Source organism: Eptesicus fuscus, chromosome 9, assembly GCF_027574615.1.
Source record: "Eptesicus fuscus isolate TK198812 chromosome 9, DD_ASM_mEF_20220401, whole genome shotgun sequence".
NCBI classification, from domain to species: domain Eukaryota; kingdom Metazoa; phylum Chordata; class Mammalia; order Chiroptera; family Vespertilionidae; genus Eptesicus; species Eptesicus fuscus.
The window spans coordinates 79,839,234-79,865,702 of NC_072481.1; the positions used below are offsets into that span (position 1 = coordinate 79,839,234).

General features: G+C 45.0%; 1 protein-coding gene across 1 annotated transcript; it reads right to left on the reverse strand.

Annotated features, from left to right (window-relative positions):
• Window positions 1-5,094: 5,094 nt before the first annotated feature.
• MYLIP (myosin regulatory light chain interacting protein) lies at window positions 5,095-24,615 on the reverse strand. Its single transcript, XM_008146094.3, has 7 exons — window positions 24,321-24,615; window positions 22,993-23,183; window positions 10,844-11,029; window positions 9,158-9,355; window positions 8,501-8,665; window positions 6,990-7,410; window positions 5,095-5,626 (listed from the first exon to the last, which is right to left on the reverse strand). The coding sequence occupies exons 1-7, from the start codon at window positions 24,405-24,407 to the stop codon at window positions 5,537-5,539; spliced, it is 1,338 nt and encodes a 445-aa protein (XP_008144316.1). The 5' UTR covers window positions 24,408-24,615; the 3' UTR covers window positions 5,095-5,536.
• Between the last annotated feature and the right edge of the window lie 1,854 nt (window positions 24,616-26,469).

Here is a 26,469-nt window from a genome sequence, read left to right on the forward strand (position 1 = left end):
TGCCTGTCCGCTGGTGCACCAGGCCTTTCAGAAGCCTCCGGCTCGGTGGAGGCTTCCGAAAGGCCTGGTGCCAGAGCAGACAGGCACCCAGCTCCCCCGCTTTTGATGGCCCGCGGCGGGACGTGAGCTCGCTGCCCCAGAGGCCCCTTCTGTTCCGCAGCACAGCCATGGCACAGACGCTGAGCTCGTGCCGCTGCTGGCGACGCAAGCTCAGCATCCCGCCGGCCCAATCGGCTACCCCGGCCACCCCGAGTCCCGCCCCCTGCGCCTCCCTCTGGCCCAATCGTGGGCATAGTGGAGTGATGGTAATTTACATATTACCATTTTATTAGGTAGGATAGAGGCCTGGTACAGGGGTGGGGGCCAGCTAGTTTGCTCTGAAGGGTGTCCCTGATCAGGGTGGGGTTCCCTTGGGGCGTGGGGCGGCCTGAGCGAGAGGCCTGTCGTGGTTTGCAGGCCGGCCACGCCTCCTGGCAACCCAAGCGGAGGCCCTGGTGTCTGGGATTTATTTTCCTTCTACAATTGAAACTTTGTAGCCTGGAGTGGAGCCAAGCCTGGGGCTCTCTCTGCGGCGGCAGCCATTTCTGTTGGGGTTATAATTGAAACTTTGTTGCCTTAAGCAGGTGGGCCCGGCCAGAGTGTGCGGAAAGCTTTGCTTCCCCTGTTGCCGGTGGCAACCCTGGCTGCTCTCTCAAGCTCCATTCTGACGCCATTTCTGTTTGAATTTGTTTACCTTCTATAATTGAAACTTTGTAGCTTGAGTGGAGGCTTAGGCCTGCAATGGCTGGAGTAAAGCTTATTTCCCTCTGTTGCCTGGGAAACCTTGCTCTCTGTCTGTAGCCATCTTGGATGGGTTAATTTGCATACTCACTCTGAGTGGATGGTGGGTGTGGCTTGTGGGCGTGGCTTGTGGCTGTGTTGGAGGTATGGTCAATTTGCATATTTGTCTATTATTAGGTAGGATTAGTATAGATTATCTGTAATTTATATGCAATACATATATATATATGTACACACATCTACACATTTACATATACATGTATACACATACACATGCTGTATTGTTTTGGTCTTAAGACTATTTATATTTTTGTTTCACAAACTTGTGTAGAAATTTTCCTCTCAACTAGAAGAGTCACCCCTTGATAGAGGCTCACTGGTGCATTTGAGGTCTTTCTTCTCTTCGCATCAGCACAAGCTTTATGAACAACAGATGTTGAGCTTTTACTTGAAGTGAATTTTTTCTTTAAGCAACTGGCAGGTGTGATAAATCTGTGTAATTTGTGTGGTCCTGACATTGTTTTGTTTTTAAAAGACATAGGGCTTTTTAATATCTTGCAGTTTTTAAACAAACTCATTTCATGGAGATGCAGCAAATATGAAAAAAAGTGATTTGCCATGTTTTTGGGTTTCTGTGAGAAGGCACCATATATGATAAGCAGAGAAAGACAGTCTTAAATTCTGACTGTGGTCCAACTCCACTGAGGCTTTTTTCATTGCTTGATGAAACTATTAAAAATGTTGACCTGCCAGGTTGACTCCGAGCTCTCTCAACACCAAGCATCCCTGCACCCCTCCTTCCTCAGGCATGCTTGCAGCGACCTGTATGTGCAGCTTCCACCATGCTTGTGCTTGGAAATTTGCCCAAACTTCTGTTCTGCAGGGTATTTCTTTCTCAAGTTTATCTTGGAGAAGTTCATATTTTACACAATAGTAGTCACTCTGGCAGGGGTAAGGGACAACCCCAGAATTTATCAGCCTTGCACTTGAGCTCCTACTGTGACAGGATAGAGAACAGACATAGTGGGAGGGGTAGAGTGGGGTTAAACAGTCCTAGCGTCAGCACTAATTTTTAGAACCCTTAAAAAAAAAAGAGAGATAAAAGAATGTGTTTTTTTTTTTTTTCAAGTCTTGTAAATTGTGCCTTTTGGGAGAACAGCCTCTTGAGGCTTCAGGCTCTCCATGGATTCCTCTCAGCTGTCTTTTGTGACTCACCCTCTCCATGGCTCTCTCCTCCATGCCCACCTATGGCCTCCCACTGAAAATACAAAACCAAAACATTTCTCCTGACCATGCCTCCTCCTATGATACATAAATGACAGAGGAAGGGAGAGGGAGAGAGAGATAGAAACATCGATGATGAGAATCATTGACCGACTGCCTCCTGCACGCCACACACTGGGGATTGAGCCAGCAACCCAGGCATATGTCTTGACCAGGAATCGAACCATGAGCTCCTGGTTCATCGGTTGATGCTCCATCACTGAATCACGCAGGCTATGATACAACCTTTATTTACTCCACCTCATCACCAAACCCATATTGGCACCCATTTTTCACTTCCACAACCTCGTCTCACATTTGTATTCAGCTCACCACAATCCCCACTTCTCATAATGCACTCACTCTTTCTTAGAACCTAAGACGTTCTAATACTGCCACGTCTATGGCCCTTCCTCGGTATTCCCGGTCTTTGACTCTGCTGCAGTCTTTGACGTAGCTGACCTGCTTGTTTGAAGTTGTCTCCTGGTGTAGCTTTTAGTCTCTTGATTTTTCTTATCCCTTTTTTTTCCATCTGGTAAAATCCAACTAGTGTCAGGGCTCAGCTCAAAGCTCCTTTGTAAAGCACCCTTATCCTTGGTCTGTAAGCAGAATTAATCTGTACCTCCATAGCACTTTCCTTATAGTTTTTTTATATCATCTTGTAATATGATGGTTTTCATGTTAGCCACTAAGCTTAAGGAGTCCAGGGTCTAGTAGGGTTAATAATATCTTACCCATTTGTTGGCTAGCCATCAACCTGGCTAGCATTTTGAAACTTACACACTCTAGGTCTCCCCAGTGCTAATATTCTATGACTTTTGACTATTACTTAACTTCTCTATATATAGAAAACTAGAGGCCCAGTGCACAGAAATTCATGCACGGGGGGTATAGGGGGGTGCCCTCAGCCCAGCCTGCACTCTCTCCAATCTGGAACCCCTCGGGGGATGTCTGACTGCCGGTTTAGGCCCGATCCTGGCAGTCAGACATCCCTCTCACAATCCTGAACCACTGGCTCCTAATCACTCACCTGCCTGCCTGCCTGGTCACCCCTAACTGCCCCTCCCCGCCCCCCCCCCCCCCCCCCCCGCTGGCCTGATCGCCCCCAACTTCCCCCCTTGCCTGTCTGGTCACCCTTCACAGCCCCCCCAGCTGGCCTAGTCGCCCCACGCAGCCTGCTTGTTCAGTCGTTTGGTCATCCCTCACTAACCCCCCTGCCGGCCTGGTTGTAGGCAGCCATTGTGAGAGCGTGATGGTCAATTTGCATATTACTTCTTTATTATATGGGATAGTGTATGTTACAGGTTAAGTACATGATACCAGCATTGTGTGTCATTCATGTCTTGACCACTGTTCAATTTCTAGTGCTCAATAATAACTTACTTAGTAAGGGCTCAATAAATGCGTTGAATGAACAAATGAGTCAATTCCTAGAAATTGATGAAAGACTGACTTAGGTATAGGAAAAGTAGAGAACAAATCCCTGTCTTTCAATTTTTTGAAAACTCTGTCCTTGAAAAAACTGTACGTGTACTGAACCAACCGTTTGTAGCAATTGAAATTACCTTCTTCAACTGCTACAGGTAATTATCAGTTACATCTGTTATATGCAGTGTTCTCTACTCCACAAAGCATTTCCTGAGCAACACAAATTAACACACGCTGGCATGTGGAGAGCTGTTAGGTCCTAGCAGCAGGCTAGTCGTCCTGTACGATATAGACCTAGTAGCCTGTGTAGAATAGGTTCTGCAGTAGCCTGTGACCATTACTGCTAGAATCTGGACAAGTACTTACCTGTCCTGACTAGGCAACTAACCAGCAGCAGCAGCCTATAATCAGAAAACATAGAAGAGTGAATAACTGAATGTTCTCTTTGATTAGGGCCAAAACCTGAAAGAAATTGTCCATATAGGGCCAAATTAGATACAAACTATGATATTATCAATGCTCTTTTAAGTAAATTAAACTGGCTTACATAACAATAACTGTGATGATACAAACACCGAATTTGCTTTAAAGTCTTTATTATCCTGAATATAAAAGACAGAAGTCCTCTTAGGATATAACAGAGTTCTTTATGTGGAAACATTAATTTTTTTTACAAGTGAAAAAATAAATACCTTTTGGAATAAAGGCTTATATGCTAATATGTGCCATAAAAAAGTAGAGTTTTAATATCTGACAAAATGTCTGTGCAAAGAAACAAATGCATAAACACATTACTGCTACATTAAGGCAATATGAAAAGTATACTCAGAAATCTCAGTAAAGTGACAGTGTAGCTTTCTAGCTTTAACTCAGCTAGTATTGCACCCAATACGGTCATCTAGGTTTCCCGACGTCCTAGAGAACCTACAAGCTGACCAACGTCCAAAATGCCCAAGTGGGAGTGGAAAACATGACTAAGAATATAGAAACAAAACACCTGAAACCCCTCTAAGACCTATAGAGGGGACAACCACACGTTAATGCTTAAGCATTTACAAAAAAAAAAAAAGCATACAATATCTAGATACTTCTTATAAGGCTGTGAAAGGCTTGATGGCTCAAGCAAAAGTGACCCCTGGGTGAAGCTGGGGTAGAGTGCTTGGGAAAACGGACGAACACCCTTGTTTGTACTCCACGAAGCTTCCTCTCAGTGAGCAACACTCTCCTTCCCCAGGAACATGCTCCTTTTCCGATCTTCAAATGAAATATTCCCCCAACTCAAGAGGCCCAAGGAGTGCCGATTCCTCCACTGAAATCTTTTAGCCAAATTGGTAGCATTTTATATTTGGAAGCTGGTGGATAAGGAGGGGTGGGAGAGGGACAGGAAGCCACCCACACTGAGTTATCTGTTTTCTCCTAGCCAGACTGGTTTAAATCTGACAACTTGGTTGTCAACTTTTTAACAGTCAGATGATTGATTTTTAAATGTCTGCCTTCTAATCACTCTTGAACAAGTTACAAAAAACAGAAATGACTTTAAAACGATGACTATGTCTTTAAGAAAAAATTTCCTATTAAAACTGTTCAGAGCTCTGTGACCATACAAAAAAACAAAACAAAACAAAACAAAACAAAAAAAGCCCCCCCGAAGTAACCAGGTCAATTCTTAAAACCAATTCTTACAAAATTGGCTGCAGGTAGGAAACTTACCTTGGGATACATTAAGAGACTTACAACATCACTTCCTAAAAGGTACCCACTTTTTGGCTATGTTGCCACCTAATGACATCAGAGGTTTTACTTATTCCTTTACTTGATCATAAAAAGAATGGAAGTCCGAGGAATGTGTCCATGTTCGAGCTCTCCCTGGTCCCCACCACTGGAGCTGCTGATGGCATGTTTTGGTGGTGAGGAGTGTTGTATTCTTTTTATTCTCCCTTTTTTTTAAAAAGGTTGCATGGCAGATGGGTGTTGGAGTATTTATTTTCTCCACAATCTATCATCCTCCTAGTTTGTAATAGCGCAGCTCCTGGAAGCGTGGCCTGTGCGGTAAGTGCACAGCAGATCAGATGACGGTGAGGTTGAGGAGACTGGTGTGAGTTGGAAGATAGACGTGCTGAACATGTTCTACCCGCGACCTGCAGACAGGACACGACTGCAAAAGAGAAGCCAACAGTACCTGTTAGGGTACCTCCGACCGGCGTGTTCACAGTGTTCACCTGTGGCACCCAGTACGTTCTGTTTCCTAAATAAGCTGCGGTCACAATTGTTTCTAGCTTTCAACTGGTAGAGATCTTAGCTTTCCAACCAGCTTGAAAGTTTATACTTTACAGGGGATTAAACACAAATATTATGAAAAAGGATAAGCTGAAGGAAATGAATGAGGTTTTTCGTCAAACTCTAAGCAAGGCACAATGAGTCAAGTGATTTCCAAAGACTTCTTGCTGTGCAACGAGGCTGCGGTCCCCACACGGGCAGACTGCCCCGCCCCTCGCCTCGGCAGTGATTTCTTCCAGAGACTGTGCTGGCTCGGCTGGCGGACGCAGGCCAGCGTCACTGGCTTGATGCCACCTGGCCAGCGAGTGTGGCTCCGCTCCCAGGCCCAGGCTTCTCAGTAAGCACGGCCCTTCCTAGGCCAGAAAGGGAGCCTCAGGCAGGTGGGCAGAAAAAGACAAATCCAGGACCACTCCTGGGGGAATAATTGGTCACAGCAGCACTATCTACTCAAGGACACAGGCATTCTGTTGGCTCATGTAGCTCTCAAAACAGCTCTGAAATGAGCACTTTCTGAAGGACTAGCCGTTATTTAGGACTAGTTCTACGTAAAACCATAGTGAAATTTAGCAAACAGTTCTGAGAAACGAAAAAAGTAAAAAGAAATTATCCTAAGAGGAAATGTAAGGTACAAGAAAGGAAGAAAAAAATACTATATATGAGTTGCTTTTATTTTTTGAATTAATACTAAAATTAGTTCGACTTGCTAATAAGTAAGAGCCACTCCAAGGGGTCCCTAGAGGCAAATGCAGTAATAAGAATAAATTAGTTATAATCACAAAGCAAACAACCTACCCATGGATAATTGAGAGTTAACTATAACCCAAAACACTTAAGTATTCTTTCTCAAATATTTTAAGTAAAGACCATCCTCTCAAGTGTCAGCAAATGGGAGGCAGCGTGACACAGAAGGGGAAGCCCTGGGCCAGCCCTCCAGAGGCCGGATTCCAGCCCTCAGCTCAGCACCAACGAGATGCAGCACCTTGTGAATCTGAGCTTTGCTTCCAGCACTTGAAAAGAGTCCAGGGCTTAGAGTAATCGCACTGTGGAAAACAGTACCCTAATCCAAAATGTTTCAAAAGGGCAATGCCTTTCAAGTCCCCGAACACAAAGACCCGTCCAGGTGCAGGTGGACATTCCCGGTTTGTATGTTACCCAGCCAGCACCTGGCAGGTAGCAGGGGCTCACTATGAACCAGAGGGATAAGTGAGGCTGTGGGGAGAGCAGGCCGACGGACCCCTCACCTGGAGCTGGGCTGCGCAGCTCTCACAGCACACAGTGTGGCCGCAGGGGCAGAAGGCGGAGTTGATCTCCTCCTCACAGCACAGCATGCACAGCATGGCCTCCTTCAGCTTGCGCAGCTTCTCCTGCAGCACCCGGGTCTGCTGGCAGCTGAGGCCCTCGCAGCTGCTGCAGTTCAGGCTGCTCTCCGAGGCCTTCAGGGGCGAGCTGGGAGGGCTGTGCTCGCTTCTGGAGACCAGGTCCACCACGCCGGCATTGTACAGAGCCCTCCTGGCGTGGTCATACACCTCCTTCGATGTTCTTTTAATGTCGAAGACATACTTCTTGCCGAGATTAATGTTCTCATTCAGAAACAGAGATGCCAGGTGGCCCTTCAAGTCTCGACTATACTGCATCATGACGGCACTGGTCACTGTGTCACACCTGCGGAGATTGAACAGCCACTTTAGCACAGACAAGCCCGCCATTCCTGAGATTCAGACAGTCAGACATTGCTGGGACGCAGAATTTTCGTGTCAGCAGACATTCAATATGCCTACTTGCATGCTTGAAAGTATATACTTCCAGGTTCATGAGTGCTAAGGATAAAGCAGCCATAAACGTCGGGGACAGCAAATGTCCCCTCCACCTGCAAGGACATGAGCGATGGACAAAGCAGCTTGTGGCAAGAAAAAGGACATTTTTCTTTGAAGTGTTGGTTTTATGTTAAAAATTCCTACAAATTTTCCATCCTGTTCCACAATTTGCATGTCTATTTTAGCATAAAAAAAAAAGTTCAGGGTGCCTGCCAATTAAATTTCTTAGCTCTAATTTTCCAAATATTTGTGTGAAACTCTACTTTAAATCACCCTCTGTAATGAAGGTATCAAAATTGTTATTAAAAACCCTTTAGGATCACAGCTCTGCCAGAAAGGAGAGGACTTAGGTCAGTGATGGCGAACCTATGACACGCCTGTCAGCACTGACACGCGTAGCCATTTCTGATGACATGTGGCCGCATGCCGAGGATTAAACAGTTGCTGCTCCTGAGGATGAAACATTTGTGACTAGAGTCTTGGAGTTAGTTTTTTTCCTCAAAGTGACACACTACCCGAGTTATGCTCAGTTTTTTGGCGAAGTTTGACACACCAAGCTCAAAAGGTTGCCCATCACTGACTTAGGTCATCCTGCTGGGAAAGGGCAAAAGGCAGCACCAGGGCGGTGGGGTGGGGGTGAGGGGTTGGGGAGGGTGTGGGGAGGGGGGAGTGCTGTGAGGAGGTACTGGGAGGAGGCAGGAAGAGGTGAGCTGGGGAAGGGAGTCTGTAGTGATACACATGCACGTTCTGTGGGAAAAGCGGGACGAGGTTGCTAAGGACTCCTCTGCTACAGGAGAAGTGAAGTGTTCCACAGCAGCTGATTTCTTAAATCCGGTGCGCGGTTTACTGACACAACAACACCAGAAACTGAGGAGCCTCACTGCCACCTGCCAGCCTTAGCGCTGAGGATGGACGCTAAGGTTAACTGCGGTACGTGCCTGTAGAAAGCATGCGTCTCCGTGATTGCTCGGTAGAGCCCGCTGGCAGCCCTGGTGCTGATCATCTTAAACAAGAGCACGATGCTGTTCCCGGACTCCTTGGTGACCGTCAAGTACACGTTCTTTCCCGACTGGGTGGCCATCTGCACCACGGGGTACGCTATCCTGGGCGACAGGAAGAGAAAAGTGAGCAAGCCCAGAGGAGAGAGATGTCATCGCGTGCACCTTCATAGGATTCTCTCTCTGTGCTCCTGCCCCAGTAACAAAATCAGGTGCTCATTCAAGTACTCGATTCCCAGTTAGGAAGGCAACTGTGGGTCAGTGGAGAGAAGTGGTGGAGCAATTTTTTTTTTTGGGGGGGGGGGGGTGGTGTGTGTGTGTGTGTGTGTGTGTATAGATGAAAGTGAGATTTTTATAGCAGTGAGCAACTTATTTGAAAAAAACATTCAGCCTGTCACATCAATACACTTGAGTTAGTATTTTAAGAAATAATTAGTTATCAAAGCCTGAATAAAATGAATGCTTATACCACAATGAAACACTTCCGTTCCTAAAGGATGATGGTTCAGTAAATCCCAGTCCATTTTCTATTTTCATGGTTAGAGCTATGACTGTATAACATATATGTAGGTCTAAAGAAGTCAAGACTTGGATTACCTATTAATTGGGGTAAAGTCATCTTTACAAATTGAGATTCCTTCAGGTCCAACCCCAATGAGGAGCTTCTGCCCTTCGCTGTCCCTCACAGAGTGCCATTCGATGCCGTAGTTTTCCATCGCCGACACGATCTGCAAGACCTGGTATTCCGCCGAGGCCTGGCTGGTCCCCTCCAGCTCCTTATGCTTTGCAACAATGCTGCAGGCCCCCCAAAAGGCAGAGAGGTACACAGAGAGATTAACTTACGCAGCCTTTCGGGAAAAGTCTATCATTTTCATTAGTGAATTCTACTGACACTGTCATTCGTGAATCGCAATAACTTAAAGCTGTATGTTACTGCTGTTTCTTTTATTTAGCAAATTTACTGTAAAATACCTCCAAGACACTAGTCAAGATCTTGGCTATTAAATATTCAGTAGAAAGACTATTGGGGATGTTGGATGAGGGCGAATTGGAAGAATTATGAAAATCTCTAAAAATACATGTAAGAAATGTCTATGTAAGAACTTCTTATGCATTTGTCTACATCAGTGATGGCGAACCTATGACACGCGTGTCAGCACTGACACGTAGCCATTTCTGATGACACGCGGCCGCTGAGGCGGCTGCATGCCGAGGATGAAACATTTGCTGCTCCTGAGGATGAAACATTTGCGAAATAATGTTTTTTCCTCAAGGTGACACACTACCCGAGTTATGCTCAGTTTTTTGGCGAAGTTTGACACACCAAGCTCAAAAGGTTGCCCATCACTGGTCTACATTTACTTTGTAAATTTCACTAAAACATAGCATTGTAAGGGATTGATTAGATCGTTTGCGACTGAAAAAAGACAGGATTTATTTGATCTACTGTGGCGGACCCCCTCTAATCTAGATCCCCACCTATGGGTGCTCTCCCCCTTGGAAATGTCCTTCCCCTGAGTGGGGGCTAAGTCGATGACTTGCCTCTAATGAACAGAATATGGCAGTGATGGGATGCCACTCACTTCTGAAATTAAGTCATAAGAAGACTGTGACTTCCATCTTGGTGTTCTCTCTTGCTCTAGCTCAGGTTGCTTGTCCTGCGTGAAGCCAGCTACCACGTAATGAAGAGGCCCCGTGAAGAGGCCCATGTGGCAAGGAACAAGGCCTGCTGACAAGCCACCTGAGTCAGCCTGGGAGCGGATCCCTCCCTCCTCCACCAACAGCGTAGCCGCAGCCTCATGAGGGATCCTGAGCCTGAGAACCCAGCCATCCAGGACCAGATTCCTGACCCACAGAACTGGGGGATGTTTGTTGTTTTAAGCCACTAAGTTTTGGGGTAACTTGTTACTGAGGAATAACTAAGACACCTGTGTTAGGTCTCCTGGTTTAATCCTCGCTGGGATGAAGAGGATTCCAGCATATAGGACAGGCTTTTGATTTTAGGAAATTTGCAATCTTAAAAGGTCAGAGATTTTTTTTTTAAAACTCCTGTGATATAGCATTTTATATAAGGGCATTTATTTGTGTGAATTATGTGCTGTGTTTATAGGTTTCTCAAACAAAAGGCTAAGAATCTTTTGAAAATAACTGGTTAAATTGGACAACTGTCTAGTCTTAACCTCACAAATTATCTATACATACCATAGATTCATTTTCTCCTGGAAATGCATATACAGTTGCTAGGTCTACGGGCACAAACACCAGCCTTAACTGCAGGCTCACCTGTTCAAGGCTGCACTGGAGAGCTCCTTGGCACACAGCTCCTCGTAGCTGTACTTGGCGGTGTTCTGGTTGTAGTCTCCAAACTTGGTCTGGGCCAGGAGGGCGCTGAGCTCCACTGCCTGCTCGGGGGAGCACTGGAGATGGCCGGCCAGGAGGGCCTCCTTGATGTGTAAGAAAAAGATATGCCTACGAAGCCATGCAAGAAGGAGGTTATGCTGGGAACTTTATATCAAACTCAACCTGCTTAGCATTTTCACAACCCCTTTTAAGTATGGAAAACAGAAATTTAAAAAGCCACCCTTAAAATGCTTACATTGAAAAACTTTTTAAATCACGAGTATCCAGGTACAATAAGTCTAAAGACTAAGTTCTCTGGAAGGAAAAGTATAACCCAAACAAAGACAAATCTGAGACAGTTAGGTAATATTCAAGTTACGAAATGTGAAATAATTACACCCAAGTTTCTGCATTATAGTTTTTAAAAAGAAATTACTGTAATAAGAAAAAACTTTATCTTGATATGGAATCGGTATCTTAAGATCCTCACCTTGATTGAAATGACCCCCACATCTCTACTTTTAGCCCAAACTTCTCTCCTAGGAATCGGATTAAAATGTCCAGGTGCCGTAGATTTCTCCACTGGGATGCTCCCCAGTCTCCCAATTTTAGCTCATTCAAACCAAACTCACCGTCTCCTTTCCCAAGTCTGCTTTTTCTCCCAGTGGAAGCCACAGTCTGATTTACTATTTTTTCCCAATAAACTCACTTTTGACTATTAATCTTATTTCCACCTACTTGCTATTTCTGAAAACTCTTTAAATCCAGCTCTATTCTTCCCACTTTGACCTCCCCTGCCCTACTTGCACCTTTACACCTTCAGAGACTTTACAAATCCAGATCTCGCTTCTATACTCTGAGCTGATCCACTTTCCAAGCTGCTTGCTCTGGCATGTACTTGTCATTTCTCTGCTCAGAATTCTTCCAGGGGTCCCACGGTTTCCGAAAAAGCACGCTGTCAGCCTGGACTGAGGCTTCTCCACCCTCCTGCCCCACCTTCCTACCCATATCTCCTGTCATTCCCTCCAGCCACTCTGCCCGGGGAAAGAGATACTTCCTCTCCCTGGAAAACCCAACATGTTCATGCCCCTATGGCAGGACTTGCTGCTCCCTCTGTCTTGAAGGCCATTCTTTCTTTCCCCTCATTTAGCTACCCTTTCGTCTATATCACTCGCAAACTATTTATTCCTCTATTACAGCATTTGACATATTCTAACTTCTTAAGTGCCTCTAATATCAGAGAGCTCCATAAGTGCAAGTAAAACTGCATATAGTCTGTAATTAGTTTACACTCATTCCCACCTAAGTTTCATCCCATTTGACCCGCCCTAATTCTATACAATAGTACCTTCTCCATTTACTAAAAGGTCTGCCATACTCAGAAACTCGTGTGAAACTTCAGGTATTGTCTGCTAATCCACACTGCCAAAGATTCTCAAGAGAGTATACGAATGTCCACAGACAGATTGGCCTAGGTTAGTGGTCGGCAAACTGTGGCTCGTGAGCCGCGGTTTGCCGCTCAGTTGACTAATGACTTTGCTGACCACTGGGATAGGGGCTTAATCACAAGGAACAACAACAGCCTGTAATTATTGGAATCGAGAGTCTAGGTCAGTGGTCGGCAAACTCATTAGTCAACAGAGCCGTAGTTTGCTGACCACGGGCCTAGGTTATAAAATTGGTCTCTGGCAAATGTGTAGGTATAACCTCCCTTTGATGACTTGTTTTAGCCTCTCAAACTAAGGAGTTGTGACCACTGGCAAAGCTCTGAATACTGTTCAGAACAGAGCTCAGATCAGCTCCCACCTCAGCTGGATACCCCATTCCTGCCCTCAACACGGCTTTTGTTCATATACTAGCCTGCGTTTGATGTTCCAGGAAGAGGGGGCAACATGAGCTATGCAAGAAGGTGCGACTAGAAATATAAGGAGGAGCTCTTCTGAGAGTCTTGTCAGGTTGACAAGAGCCATTAATCTCCCGTTAAGAACTGTTTAAGTTTAATGTTCCATGCCTTCTATAATGACAGAGAAATGTTTAAAATGATCAGATTCTGCCAAATACTACAGTTTTTTCCCTTTATTCAAAGTCCCTATGAAGAAGTCACAGTAAGAATGCGTAATAGCAATGAAAGAAGATAAGCATGGTTTTTATTAACCCAAACATCTGCTAGTCTTTAGAGTATTTCTGACATACTGCTAAACTGAGAGGGGGTTCCCTACTGGGGCAAGGAAATAACCACAGAAATAACTTGCTTTAAAACAGCTCTCTGAGGACTGAGGCCTAGCAGCCCCATAAACGTCAGTGTCACAACACAATGTCAGCCCTCTGAAGGCTTTCAGATGACGTTCAGTCAGCTTCACCTTGGCTCATGCGCCTCTGTCTCTGTACTCATGGGGGCACGTTAGTAGAAATGAGATCTGAATATATGCTTATATTAAAGAAGGAAAGACGTGCTGGAAGGTTGTAAGGGTATCACCACAAGCTAACTCTTTCAACTTAATTACCTCTTACATGAAAGCGTCTTTTAAGGTGTTTACCCAGTATCAAGTTAGAGACTCATTTCTGCTTTATTAAAGAGCAAGTATAGCTTGAAAGAGTTTCAAAATCAGTCCAATTTCTTTTTCCAAACTATGCATGCCTACTTCTGAAGAGACCGCTGCCAAGACCAGAGGCGAAGCAGCAGGCACAAAATAGTAACAGGTGGTCGGCAGCCCGAGAGTCATGCTGGTCCTCTCCCGGCGTGTGGGTCGGAATTAAAAAAGGGGGCAGGACAAGTGGCCTTTTCTACACACTCCACATTCCAGGCTGGACGGCAGTCATTACCCTGTAGGCAGAACTCTCCTTGCTGTTGACATAACTTTCTGACAGGGCCCTGCCTGCATTTTTCAGTTTCATGGCTACAAAGCAACCTTTCATTTCAAGTCAACAAATATTTGCTGTGCATTCCCTCTGTGCCAAGCCCTACGCTGGGGTTACAGGGTGAACAAGTCTGACTGTTCCTCTTCAGATGAAACTTGCAGCCTTTTAGTGTGAAGGAACACATTCTGGCCTTTGGTGGCCACGCTATGCTGTCCAGGAGAAGCGCACAACGGAGCAGTGACAGCAAAGGTCACCAGCTGTGAGGAGCCATCAGCAGACTGTTTAATGTGCTCTTTCCCAGGGGGAGGATGGCAGAGCACGGAGACATGTTTCCAATAAGGAACCCAGTGATGGCTCAATAGTTAGGGACAGTTCTATTACTTTATCTCGAACCATCGGGCCTGTAACTGTCTGGCTCAGGGATTTCCCCCCTCCGTTTTTCTGTATTGTGTGAAAAGTTACCAATAATAACAATAACAAGCAGATGTGGTCAAAGAAGCCATGCCTGCAGTGAATTATTTTTACCTAAAGGTCGAAAGTGGTTAACATATCTAATTTAATTTAGGCTACATTCTAGAATCACAAACAGAATGAAAGCTTTTGGAAAAAACTCTTTTCTTTGTCTTAGCAAAGGTCTATAAATATGTCCCATAGACATAAACTCAAAGTATATTTTCTAAACATTCCCTGGTTACATCTTAAAATTCATGATTCTTCAAGTTTTACCCAGTTACTAAGAAAATGGATATGTCCAATATATGGATCACATTTTGGGGGCCAAAGTGAAACATCCTGGATAACTCATATCTCTGCATCATGGGCACATATGAATTCCTACTTACTGTAGCATTATGGAAGATTAAGAAGTGAAGTGAATATAAGGATATACCAAATTTTAATTAAATAAAAGAATCACATATTCTTGATACATTTTTGTTTCAAAGTACTTCAAATTTCCTCTGTTCTAAAAATTAATTTATTTCCGTAGCTTTAAGGAATTAAGGCATTTATCTTTTACGAATTGTAACCAGAGAATCTTCCTCTAAACACTGGCTTGACTGATAAAGAAATCACCTAAAAATCAAAGTAGAACTTTCTGCAGACCAGTCGGGAGTCGTCTATCTGCTCATCACGGATGGTTACTCTCAATTACTGCCCTCCAGGCATCTTTCCAGTTACATCATTTTAAAGAGCTTTTTGTCACACAAATATAAGATAACTATATCTCTGCACTATTAAACTCAAAATTTAAGTAACTAACCTAAAACATCTTTCAAATGGCTAACTAGCTATTTTTAAAAACTCGCTAGTGCCAATAATTGAACTGTATTTTTACCTCCAAAGACCTGACTGACCCTGGCCATCTGTTATTAATGGTTGGTTTGTCCCTCACCTAGTTAGACCCCCACTGAGATCACCAGTATGCCTGCCTCAGTCCAATGAGTCGCTTAACCACCATCAGCTTATTTTAAACCAAAGACTGCCAAGTTATACTTTAAAACCATCAAATCAAAACAGAATTGCTGTAAGAGTTTTTGTTTTGTATCTTAAATTCCAGGGAAACAAAAATCATTTCAAGAAGGACCATAGGCCTAAACATAAAAGCGATAACCATAATGCTTTAAAAATGAAACAGAGGAGAGTATCTTCACGACATGGGGTAGGCAAAGGTTTCTCATGACAATCAGCAAAAATTACAAAAGAAAAAAATGGATAAATTAGACTTTACCAAAATGAAAACCTCTACTCATCAAAAGGCATCAATAAAAGAAAATATAGTATTTACAAAACACTTATCTGACAAGCATCTGGTACATGTAAAGAATTTGCAAAGCTCAAAAATAAAGGCACCCAGCCAGCATGGCTCAGTAGTTGAGCGTCGACCTATGAACCAGGAGGTCAAAGTTAGATTCCTGGTCAGGGCACATGCCCTGGGTTGTGGGCTGGATCCCCAGTCTGGGCATGCAGGAGGCAGCCAATCAATTATTCTGTCTCATCACTGATGTTTCTATCTCTTCCTTCCTCTCTGAAATCCATAAAAATATATTTACAAAAATAATAAATAAGGCAACAACTCAAAAATGGGTAAATGACTTCAACAGATAATTCACAAAAGAAGATGTACAAAAGGCCAAAAAGCACACGAAAAGGTGTTTACTACCAAGAGAAACATACAAATTAACACTGAAGGCTGGGAGGGATGTGGAGGCACTGGACTCTCATACATTCTCAATGGAAGTGCAGAATGGTACATACAGGGTTTTGGGAAGAGGTCTGGCAGTCAGTTATACAACTAAGCATCTGCCTCCTGTATGATCAGTTATTTCAGTCTTAGGTATTTACTCCAATGAAAACACATGTCTACCCCAAAGACTTGTACTTGAATGTTTGTAGCAGCTTTATTCATAAGAGCTAGAAAACAAGTCTTCATCAAGAGGAGCATAAACAAACAATAGTACATTCATACCATGGAATACTATCCAGAAATAAACAGGAACAAACCACTGATATATACAGTGGCTTGACTCATAAAGAAATCACCTAAAAATCAAAGTAGAACTTTCTGCAGACCAGTCGGGAGTTGTATATGCAATGTGATAGATCGCACAAATTTATGATGAACAAAAAGGCAGACACAAAAGTGTGCACACTGCATGATTCCACACATGAAGCAGAACAGGCATAATTAATCTATGCTAGAAAACCATACCACCTTGGTTGTGCAGCCGGGTGGGTGGGGGAGGGTAAGAAGGGTGGGGACTGACTGCAGAAGGGCATGAGGACACTTTCTGGAGTGATGGTAATATTCTAAATCTTGATAAGGGTTTGGACTAAACAGGCACATCCATTTGTCAAAAACCCATTAAATAGTGTAATTAGAATTGATACATTTCATCATAAGTAAATTTTATATCAAAAGGAAAAAAAAAGAATTGTAGGAAAATATTGAGGTCTAGTTAATGGTATGCATACTGAAATATTTAGGGGGAGGCATACTTACACCCAATTTATTTTGAAAAGCACCAGAAAGAGTGATAGAAGGTAGAGGGGTCAATAAATGGATAAAAATGCGGTAAGGCAAGTAGAGTAAACTGTTGATAGTAAAATTTAGAGTATTGGGTGTTCACTGTAAAAATCTTCAACGTATCTGTATGCTTGAAATTTTTCATAATAAAAGACTGAGCGAAAAAAATACTAGCGAAAATCCCTTAGGGTCTAGGTTCAGAATTCAAATGAATAGCTAGCTATACCTAAAATGAACCATCCAACCTACACTTCATGGAAGGCTTGCAATTGAGAAACCTGTCACAGCCAAATAATTATGAGGTCAGGTCTCCATTCAGGCTTCAGGAAATCCTTCTCAAAACCCAAAATGCAAAATGGGAATCACTAATAAATGTGCTCCTCCTTGAGATGCAAGAAGTTAAAAGATACGGAGGTGGTGGAGGAAGACATTCCCAACTTCAAAAGTGATTACAACCCACACCAGAAGAATACTATTACTTGGAAGCCTAAAATCTGCATTTCTAAAGAGTATGATTACTCACCATAGATACCTGTCCTTGACAAACAACAACCCAGGCCCCCCTACAATCTCTGTCACCCTCTGGATTAGTGGGGAGTGCTGGCAGGTCCAGGAGAAGCCTGGCATCAGGCTGCAGTAGGGTACAACTAGAGATAAAGACACCCGTGCCCCTGGAGCTAGGCACCTCTGGGCACCCTGAGTCTGACGCTAAGTGCCATCTAAACCTTCCAACTTGATTTACAAATTATATGGTCAAGATTGAAAGTTCAGTTTGATTACATAAACACTGATTCCTCAATGTTTTCTGGAGATTTCATGTACATATACTAGTATAAGTATCAGAAATCCATACAGAGACTGACTGAAGGTGCCCAGATGGGAGATCTGTGGCTAAAATAAACATATAGTAACACAAACATCCTGTATTCTGAGCAAGAAGAAAAACAGAGAAGTTAGAATCCAAATTAATACTTTCTTTGGCAATACCACACATGTCTGTTTTTACTATTTGTACTTTCCTGGAGCCTTTTTATGTTTGGGCATAAAAAAAAAAAATACCACCCAAAAAAACCCCCACAATAAACAAATGGCCTCTAGGGTGAGGTGAAGGGGGTGAAGGAAGCAAAAGAATGCTAAACACAGCAAATTCTTAACAGAGAATAATCACTACAAACATATTTTAATGGGGAGATTTCTTTTAGTCTCAAACTCCTCAGTTTACAGAAGCAAACTGGCAAAACATTTTAATTTCTATAAGAAAATGTGTATCAGCAGTATAAGCTAACCTGATTTTTATTTATTTCCAAGTTCTGAATTCACCGACTCAACAAATATTTAGGCACCTGCTAGACTCTGGGGATACAACGAGGATCAGCTTTCATGGAATTTAGGTTATTAGAGTGGCTGACAATAAACAAATTGTCACATCACTAAGTGCAGCATTATACGCTCATTAAATGCTATAAAGGAAAGTTACACAACGTCTTGGGAGAGTTTAGCCTCCTGAACGGGCCTGGAGGTGGTTTTCCCGAGGAGTGGTGACGAGCTGAGGTCTGGAGGCAGGTGGATTTAACCAGGGACAAGTCACTCATCACTTGCCCTAATCTCTGGTTTTGAAAATGTTGACAAAATCTGGTCTGAATTGCTATGAATACTCTAGGGCCTCTGAAAGGCAAGAATTTCAAAGGTTATTATTTCAGACCTACTTCCAGAATACATTAGTTTCACTTTTAGTTTGAATCCATATCATGGCAAACATCTGCTGAAAATACCTGCTGTCTCCATCTCTAGAATGTGCCAGCTGAGTCTAAACAAGACTCTCTGGTTACTTTCCAGATTCAAGAGCAAACATAATAATCTGTGTAAAGAACCAAATCTAAAATTAGGCCAAATCAGAGACCAATGAACTCTATGTATCAACCGCATAGAGTTTTTTTTTCTGTTTTGAGAGAGATGCATTGGGGGAAATTATATAGAGAGGAAGCAGAAGCAAAAACAAAACAAAATAAAAACACACAAACCAACAGATCCATTGCTAGAAGAGGCTTTAGAGACAATCTAGTCCCAGGCTTTCAACTGAGATAAAGAGCTGTCTCAGTCTTAGAAGTCTGCACACACTGGTAGTTGGTGGCAGAGCTGGGCCTAGAATGCAGGGCTTCTGCCTGGACCCCAGTACCCTCCTATTACAAACAGGCTTTCCTGGCTGTCCGGCTCACAGCAGCCTCCCTAATCCAATGCAAATATATTAACTGGCCCCAGTCAGGCCAGCTCTATTATGAGCAGACTACTTTAATTGTCCACTGAGGACAACTCAGCCAGGATATTTCAGTACCACTTAATAAACAGGCCAGCCACTTTCAGTACACTAAGTGTACCCTGATGACTTGACTTGGAGACAGTAAACAATCACCTCTCATAACTGGACTGGTAAAACTGAGTTTACTCACTACATAAACACATCTATTTCATTTTTTGTGTCATTTTATATGAATATTTAAACTGAGTTTACTCACTACATAAACACATCTATTTCATTTTTTGTGTCATTTTACATGAATATTTTATAATGAATAATTAAACAATGAAAAGTTTATCAACCAGCTTTATCTTGCTAACATAACATTAGGAGAAATAAGTATTTTTGTTCTCTAGTATCATGCACATAAAAACAATGCTAACTGTAACTAAACTGGACCCAGTACAACTTCTGGTCCTAATTAAGAGGTACAAATGCTAATTACAAATCACTTTTGTTATTAAGGCAGAATGGTATATAAACTATAGGTGGCATTTTCTTAATATTCTGTGTTTCAGACAACCCCACAAAAACAACTAAAATGCACCAACGTTCTTTTTAAAGATTTAAAAAGGAGCCTGAAACCTGGGCATGTGCCCTGTCTGGGAATCCAACCATAACCTTCTGGTTCATAGGTGGAGGGTCAACCACACTAGGCTGACTAAAGATTTTTTAAAATTGACCTTTAGAGAGAGAGGAAGGGAGAGAGAAAGAGGGAAACATCGATGTAAGAATGAAACGTCGATCAGGCATTGAGCCCTCAAGCTGGGTACGTATCTCAACCTAGAATTGAACTGGCAACCCTTCAGTGTACAGGACGATGCCCAACCAACTGAGTCAGAGCCACCAACAGTTTAAAAGTAAGTCAAAAGCCTAGATCACACTAATCCCATATAATAAAGAGCTAATATGCAAATGGTCATCACGCCCTCACGCTGTCACGCCATAACCGCTCAGACACTCAACACTAGGGAGAGAGGAATGGGGACCAGCCAGGCACAAATGAGCTCGCAAAAGAGGAATGGGGACCAGCAAGGCTGCGGCCCGGGAGAGGGACAAGCCACCTGCCCTGCTGTCCTGCCCACAGTCCCGGGTGCCAGCGGCTGTGACTGTGGCCCAGCCTGTGAGAGGGACAAGCCGCCTGCCCCTCAGTTCCCAGCACCAGTGGCTGTACCTGCGGCCCGGGAGAGGGACAAGCCACCTGCCCTGCTGTCCTGCCCGCAGTCCTGGGTGCCAGCGGCTGTGCCTGTGGCCCAGCCCGTGAGAGGGACAAGCCGCCTGCCCCTCAGTTCCCAGCACCAGTGGCTGCGCCTGCGGCCCGGGAGAGGGACAAGCCACCTGCCCTGAGGTCCCCGGGTACCAGCAGCTGTGCCTGCGCCTGCACCTGCACCTGCGGCCTGGCCCGGGAGAGGGACAAGCCGCCCGCCCCGCGGTCCCGGGCACCAGTGGCTGCACCTGTGGCCCAGGAGAGGGACAAGCTGCATGTCCCGCAGTCCTGGCGCCAGCACCTGTGGCCTGGGTGAAGCCGCCCGCCCAAGTTCCCCTGTGGCTGCAGCTGGCCCGGGCAAAGCCGGCCTGGGTCCTGGGTGCCTGTGGCCAGCCAGAGGGAGGGAAGTCCAGGTCCTGGGTGCCTGAGACTGGCTGGAGGAGGGAATCCTGGGTCCCAGGTGCAGGGTGAGGCAGAGGCGTTTAGGGGCGATCAGGCCAGTAGGGGAGCAGTTAGAGACGATCAGGCTGGTAGGGGAGCAGTTACGGGCGATCAGGCAGGCAGACAGAGGTGGTTAGGGGCAATCAGGCAGGCAGGCAGGCAGGAGAGCAGTTAGGAGCCAGAGGTCCCAGATTGCGAGAGGCAGTCAGACATCCCCCGAGGTGGAGAGGGTGCAGGCCTGGCTGAGGAACCCCCCACCCCCTGTGCACTGGGCCTCTAGTCTATGTATATAAAAGTCTAATATGCAAATTGTCCCCTCAGGAGTTTGACCGGGAGACCGGGAGTTCAATCACTTGCTATGACCTATGCTGACTTCCAGGGGGAGGCGTGGAAAGAAGGAAGGCCCCAGCTGGCAGCCAGCAGCTGGGGAAGGAAGGCCCCAGCCAGCAGCCAGAAGGCCCCGATCGGCCCTGATTGCCAGCCAGGCCTAGGGACCCTACCCGTGCACAAATTTTGTGCACCAGGCCTCTAGTTTTTCAGTAAGATTCCAAAGGGATCTAAAATCAATTAAAATGACATAGTCTAACTTTAGATATTAGGCATGAATCTCAAGAATCAAAGTCAATTGAGTCAATAAAGTAGGAAATTTGATTCCAAGTCTAATTCACAAACTGTCTCTATTTCTTGCATGAATAAAATAATTTGATAGTAGCTATTAATTCAAATATTAGAAAGCACAGTTAAAGGCCATTTTATAGTAAAATTTAAAGTCTGTAAGCATTCATTATACAAATGTATAATGTACTACAACTACAGTCATTGTTTAAATGATGTATTTGTTCCTCCAAGCTCCTGCAGATTTAAAAAATAAATCTGTGTCATCAAAATAGATTTGTATTTGGAGGCCCTGAAATGATTACAAAATCATGATAAAAGTACACAATGAAAATAGCAAAATATTGTGCTTTATATATATATTTTTTTACTTGATAGTTAGCACATTGAAGTGAAACGCCGAAGTTTTCACAACCCAGCTTTTAAGTAAGCACACAAAAAAAAACCATTCTGATTCACATAGCCAGCTAAAACATCCTTAAACATGCAATCACTTGAATATTTTGTAAGACATTTTTAGGAGCACTAAGAATTCCAATATACCAGTTACTTCAGAAACAAAATTAAACATTTATCTTACTCTTTAAAGCTCCACAACAAGGCAAAACAGAGATTTCAAATGCAAATGAATAGTATTTCAAAATATGTTTCTATCAGTCCTTGGGTAAACAAACAAAAATATGACATGTTAAAAACTCTTAAGGTAAATTGCTCATCATTACTCAAAGTTTTCTCACTCACATTTTTCACGTGCACGGCAAATTTCCAAGCCAAAGGGTAATGAAAAAACATTAGAACTTAGACCAAAGTTTGCCATATTTAGAATTAGTTGTTTTTCTTTTTCCTTTTTCTTTTTTTTTTTTGACATGCCACTATAAGATTTAGGTCTCTTGCATATCAGCAATAAACATGAAACACTGGTCCCCAGTTTGGCTCATCCTTCAGAAAAGCATTCCAGTCAGCCCAGAGGAGAAAACATTTTCAGACTGAGAGGAAGCCACATGCTCCAGTTGTCTACCACTACTGGTGGTTTTCTAGAAGTAAACAATCTAAACTCAACAATCACGTGTAACATATCTGTGGGTCAAAGTTGGGTTACACTGGCCTTAAAAGAGTTTCCTTACTAAGTTTTCAAGAAACTTCAAAACTTTAAAAATTCTGCATGAAGTGGGACAGAGCTCTTTACTATACATTGTAATCTGACACTAGGTTGAAGAAGTTGACTAAATTGAAGTAATCCAAGAGGAACTGTTTCCTGCTTTCAGTTAGAATGTCCACAATGACCTATAGTAACCTCTGAGGCAGAGGTTACCTGGGGGTATTAGATGCTACTGTCTGGAAGTCAATTGGGTTCTCTCTCTCTCAGCACTAACCTCAAGTATTTGTAAGCAATTATCCCTGTTCTTGCATTGTGTATAAAGGCAAGAGAAACCACAAGCAGAGTTGGAAAATGTACCTCAGGCCAACTATATAGCTCCCTCTTCACCTCAATAAAAGGGCTGTGCCACAGAAAACTTCTAAGTTATCACCCAATTCACCCTCTATCAAACAAATGTGCCTGTGAATGACCATCTCTGGGAAGGCACAATGACCTTTTCTAAGAGAACCAAAGGTTTATTTGACGTTGGTTTATTTTAGCATCACTTTACCGAGTCTGCTCCTGTAAGATGAGATGAGGCTCCACGAAGAACTTGACTCTCAGTTTAAGCCGGTAAGGGGCTAGCCCATCCATCTGCTGGGAGATCCGGTTTCTCAGATTTAGCCATAAACTTTCACCTTTGCTACCCGTAAACTGCAGTCCAAAATAATCCACTTCTATAATTCCCAACCGCCTGCACACCTAAAACAAAAATGAATGCAGCATGGATGAGCACATGGTCCAGGTAAGTCAAAGCAAACCTAAGGACTCCATGTGAGTCTAAGATTCCTGCCTACTTTTTACAGAGTTCAACAGTGTTACAATTTCTGTGGCAAACTGGAAGAACCAAGTTCTTCGGCTCCAGTTAGGCCTAACCACTAGGTGAAGTAGACAGGCCTGCCCTTCCTTTAATTAATAGCTATGATGGCCAATGGCAGTGAAGAAAAATGAGTCCTCAAAAGTAGTCTTTCAGAAAAGCTGAGGATTACCATTTTCCTTCTTATTCCAATCATCAGAATTCCCTTCACCAGCACAATTGACACGGCTGATTTGGCAGCTTAGTATCTGGGCAATTTTAACCATCTGGACTCAAAAGAGAAAAAAAAAAAAAATGAGGAAACACGCCACAAGTGTCACTAAGCTTTACAAGAGGTTCCCCAAACATCTCAGGTCTAGCAGGTTTCAGGGTACAGCGTTTCACTTGAGATCGAATCTGCTTTCTGCCATGCCAGTATCCACTGTTTGGAACCCTTCCTCACTCTTAAGGAGGCGCCGCGTGCTTAAAGACAACTGCGGAGTAGATGACCAAAGCCTAAGCTAAGGTCCTCGAATCCCCAGCAAATCCCGAGATGCAGGTGAATGGTCCATGTGAGAAGCAGCAGGACACAAGCGCCTGGCTTGTCTGCCAGGCAATCCGGGACCTGAGACCTCATCTTGAGACGCAGGTGTCATTGCCAGGCCCCCGCGGGGGACCAGACAAGCGGCATCACGCACACACCTGCGGCAGGTGTGCTGGCCCGCCTTCTTCTGGGAAAGTGCCGAGCTGGAGGACTGGGGGGGCTGGATGGCCCGCCACCGCATGCGTCCTCGGTGCCCCCCACCATGCGCTCCCGGCGCGCCGGGATCGAGGCCGTACGCCCCACGCCCGCGGGGTGGAGGGGGCAGGAGCCGGGTGCCTGGGGTACTCGGACCCGCGCCGCGCTCCCCCCACCCCCCCGCCGCCGCCTCCGCAGCTCCGCCCGGCCCCTGACAAGCGGTGCGCCCCAGCTCCTGGCGCCGCCACGAGGCCCCTCCACCTGGGAGGACCAGTCAGGTCCCCTCTTGGCCCTTCATCCTCACCTGGTTGAGGCAGTCCTCGCCGTTGGCTTTCGCTTCCACCTCCACCTCCATCAGCACCGCGTCCGGCCTCGTCACATAGCACAGCATGGCTGGGGCCGCCGCTGCCTCCACAGCCGCCTCCTCTTTGGTGTGCGCCGGGCTGCCGCCTCGCCCGCCACCAATCGGACCCAGTTCCGGGCTCGGCGAGGCTGGCCCTCGGGAGGCTGCCGCCCTGCAGACCGCCGCCTGCGCCCTGCGGCCGCCGCGCCCTCCCGCCAGCTGGCCGTCCGGGTCTCCGCGGCGGCGCCGCACTCCAGCAGCCCGACTGCCTGCGCCGCGACAGGGACTCCTCTGATATAGCGGCCCCGCCCCCTCCGGCTGGGGGCCCCGCCAATCACGACGGCTCCGCCCCGCCTCCGCCGCCCCTCCAGCCAATAGCGGCGCCCGCTCAGCCGCGGCTTCACCTCCCAGCGCCGGCTGAGTTCCCGGGCCGCCCGGGGAGCTGGCAGCTTGCGGGCGCCGAGTGCTGCGGGAGGAGGGAGGCTCCCGAGCACACCCGCCGCCTCTGCCCGCTGGGCGACGCTGCACCGAGCCAGCGGCCGCCCCGGGCTCCGAGGCGGAGGACGCCTTTCTGTTGGGCTTGAATTTACAGTGATTGCACGCCTCCGAGCTGCCGCGGTTCTTCAGAAACCTTGGGTCTCTCCCCAAAAACGCATTTCGAGAGGTGAAAAGGAGCAACCCCAAGGCCTAAGGAAAACTATTTTCCCCTGGGATTTGCCACAGTGTGTGGTTGAAGGCGGCATGTTCCTCATTTCAGACTTCGTCATTGAAAAAGCAATCTGAGTATAAAAGTTTTTGCAACTGACCAATGAGCCACGGAGCTTGATCCAGGGCTTCCGCATGGATTCTCGCCAGCGTCTTCTCTTTACCTGTTGTGCTGAATCAGAACACCTTGTAGGGCACTAAGGCCCTCTCTCAGGTTGCCCATTCTAGCTCACGTCTTATCTCCATTCATTAAACATTCATTAAGCACCAGCTGTGCTGCCTGACCCTTCTCTCCTGCACCCAAATGTTATCCTCTTCTTAAAGACAAGGGACTCAACTCAGCACCTAGCAGGTGGTATAACCTCAGTAGTAGCTATTACAACTCTTCACTCAGTTACTGTTTGTTCTTCTCTGCCAACACAATGCTTAGCCTGGCTCGTTGGTTTCTTTAAAGGAAAGGAGAGCAGATGTGGATGGACCCTTTGAAAACTTAATTCATCTCTCTGAAGCTCAGTGTCTTTAACAGTAAAATAGAGACCATGATGTCTGCTCTGCTTTCCCCCCCAGCCCCCAGCATTGCGTTTATTTCTGAAGTAGGGAGGATCCTGTCCTGGAGATGGACATGTGCCCTCTCACCTTTCTATGTCTGATAGATACACCTCACAATATTGTGCTGCTGAGTGGCCCCTTCTGTATCAACTGCTGTTCCCCATTTCTTCAATTTCAGCTTACTGACCTGGGAAATTTATCTGGGAGATAATATTTGGATGACTGTTATCTAATGTATGCTTAATCACTAGAAAATTTAGAACAGGGAGAAGAGGTAAGGCAAGGTGCAATGGTTAATATTTTTGTTTATTGAGAGACTAAGCTGGCTAAACCAAAGCCAGCTAATTAAAAGCTGGCTAACTTAAGCAAAAAGGAATTTAGGGCACAAATTTGGGGAGGTCACAGAATCAGTGGGGATTAGACAGGAAAATGAATAGGAAGGAAGACTTATTGGTCGTCCAAGAACAAAAACAAATAAAAATAAAACAATCAAAAACCAAAGCCAAACACTTGTTCTGTGAAGAAACTACTTTAAAAATAAATTATATTTTTTGTTTTGGCAGGCATGTCTTAAATCCAAGCCCAGATTATGCTCCTGGTATAGGATGGCTGGTCCAGATTTTAGTTGTTTTTTTGAAATTAAGAACTATCAGATAAGACTGAGGAGAAGGATTTCTTAAAACAAAAGAAAGCAAAACTAAAAAAAGAAAAAGGAAAATGGCTTTTTGGAGGGGAGAGGAATCCTGATAACAGAGGGGGAAAGAATACTCCTTCTACCAGCATATATGGGAAATAGGGGCCCTACTTAGTTAAGGAATGAAAAAGCTAAGTTCGCTGCTGACTGGGTGGGAAAGCA

Excerpts from the sequence above, each read along its gene's own strand:
- MYLIP (XM_008146094.3), bottom strand. The coding sequence starts at position 24,407 with ATGCTGTGCTATGTGACGAGGCCGGACGCGGTGCTGATGGAGGTGGAG. Across the intron at positions 9,356-10,843 it reads TCCAGTGCAGCCTTGAACAG|CATTGTTGCAAAGCATAAGG; the intron begins GTGAGCCTGCAG and ends GGGGGCCTGCAG. Across the intron at positions 5,627-6,989 it reads GCTGCGCAGCCCAGCTCCAG|TCGTGTCCTGTCTGCAGGTC; the intron begins GTGAGGGGTCCG and ends TCTCTTTTGCAG.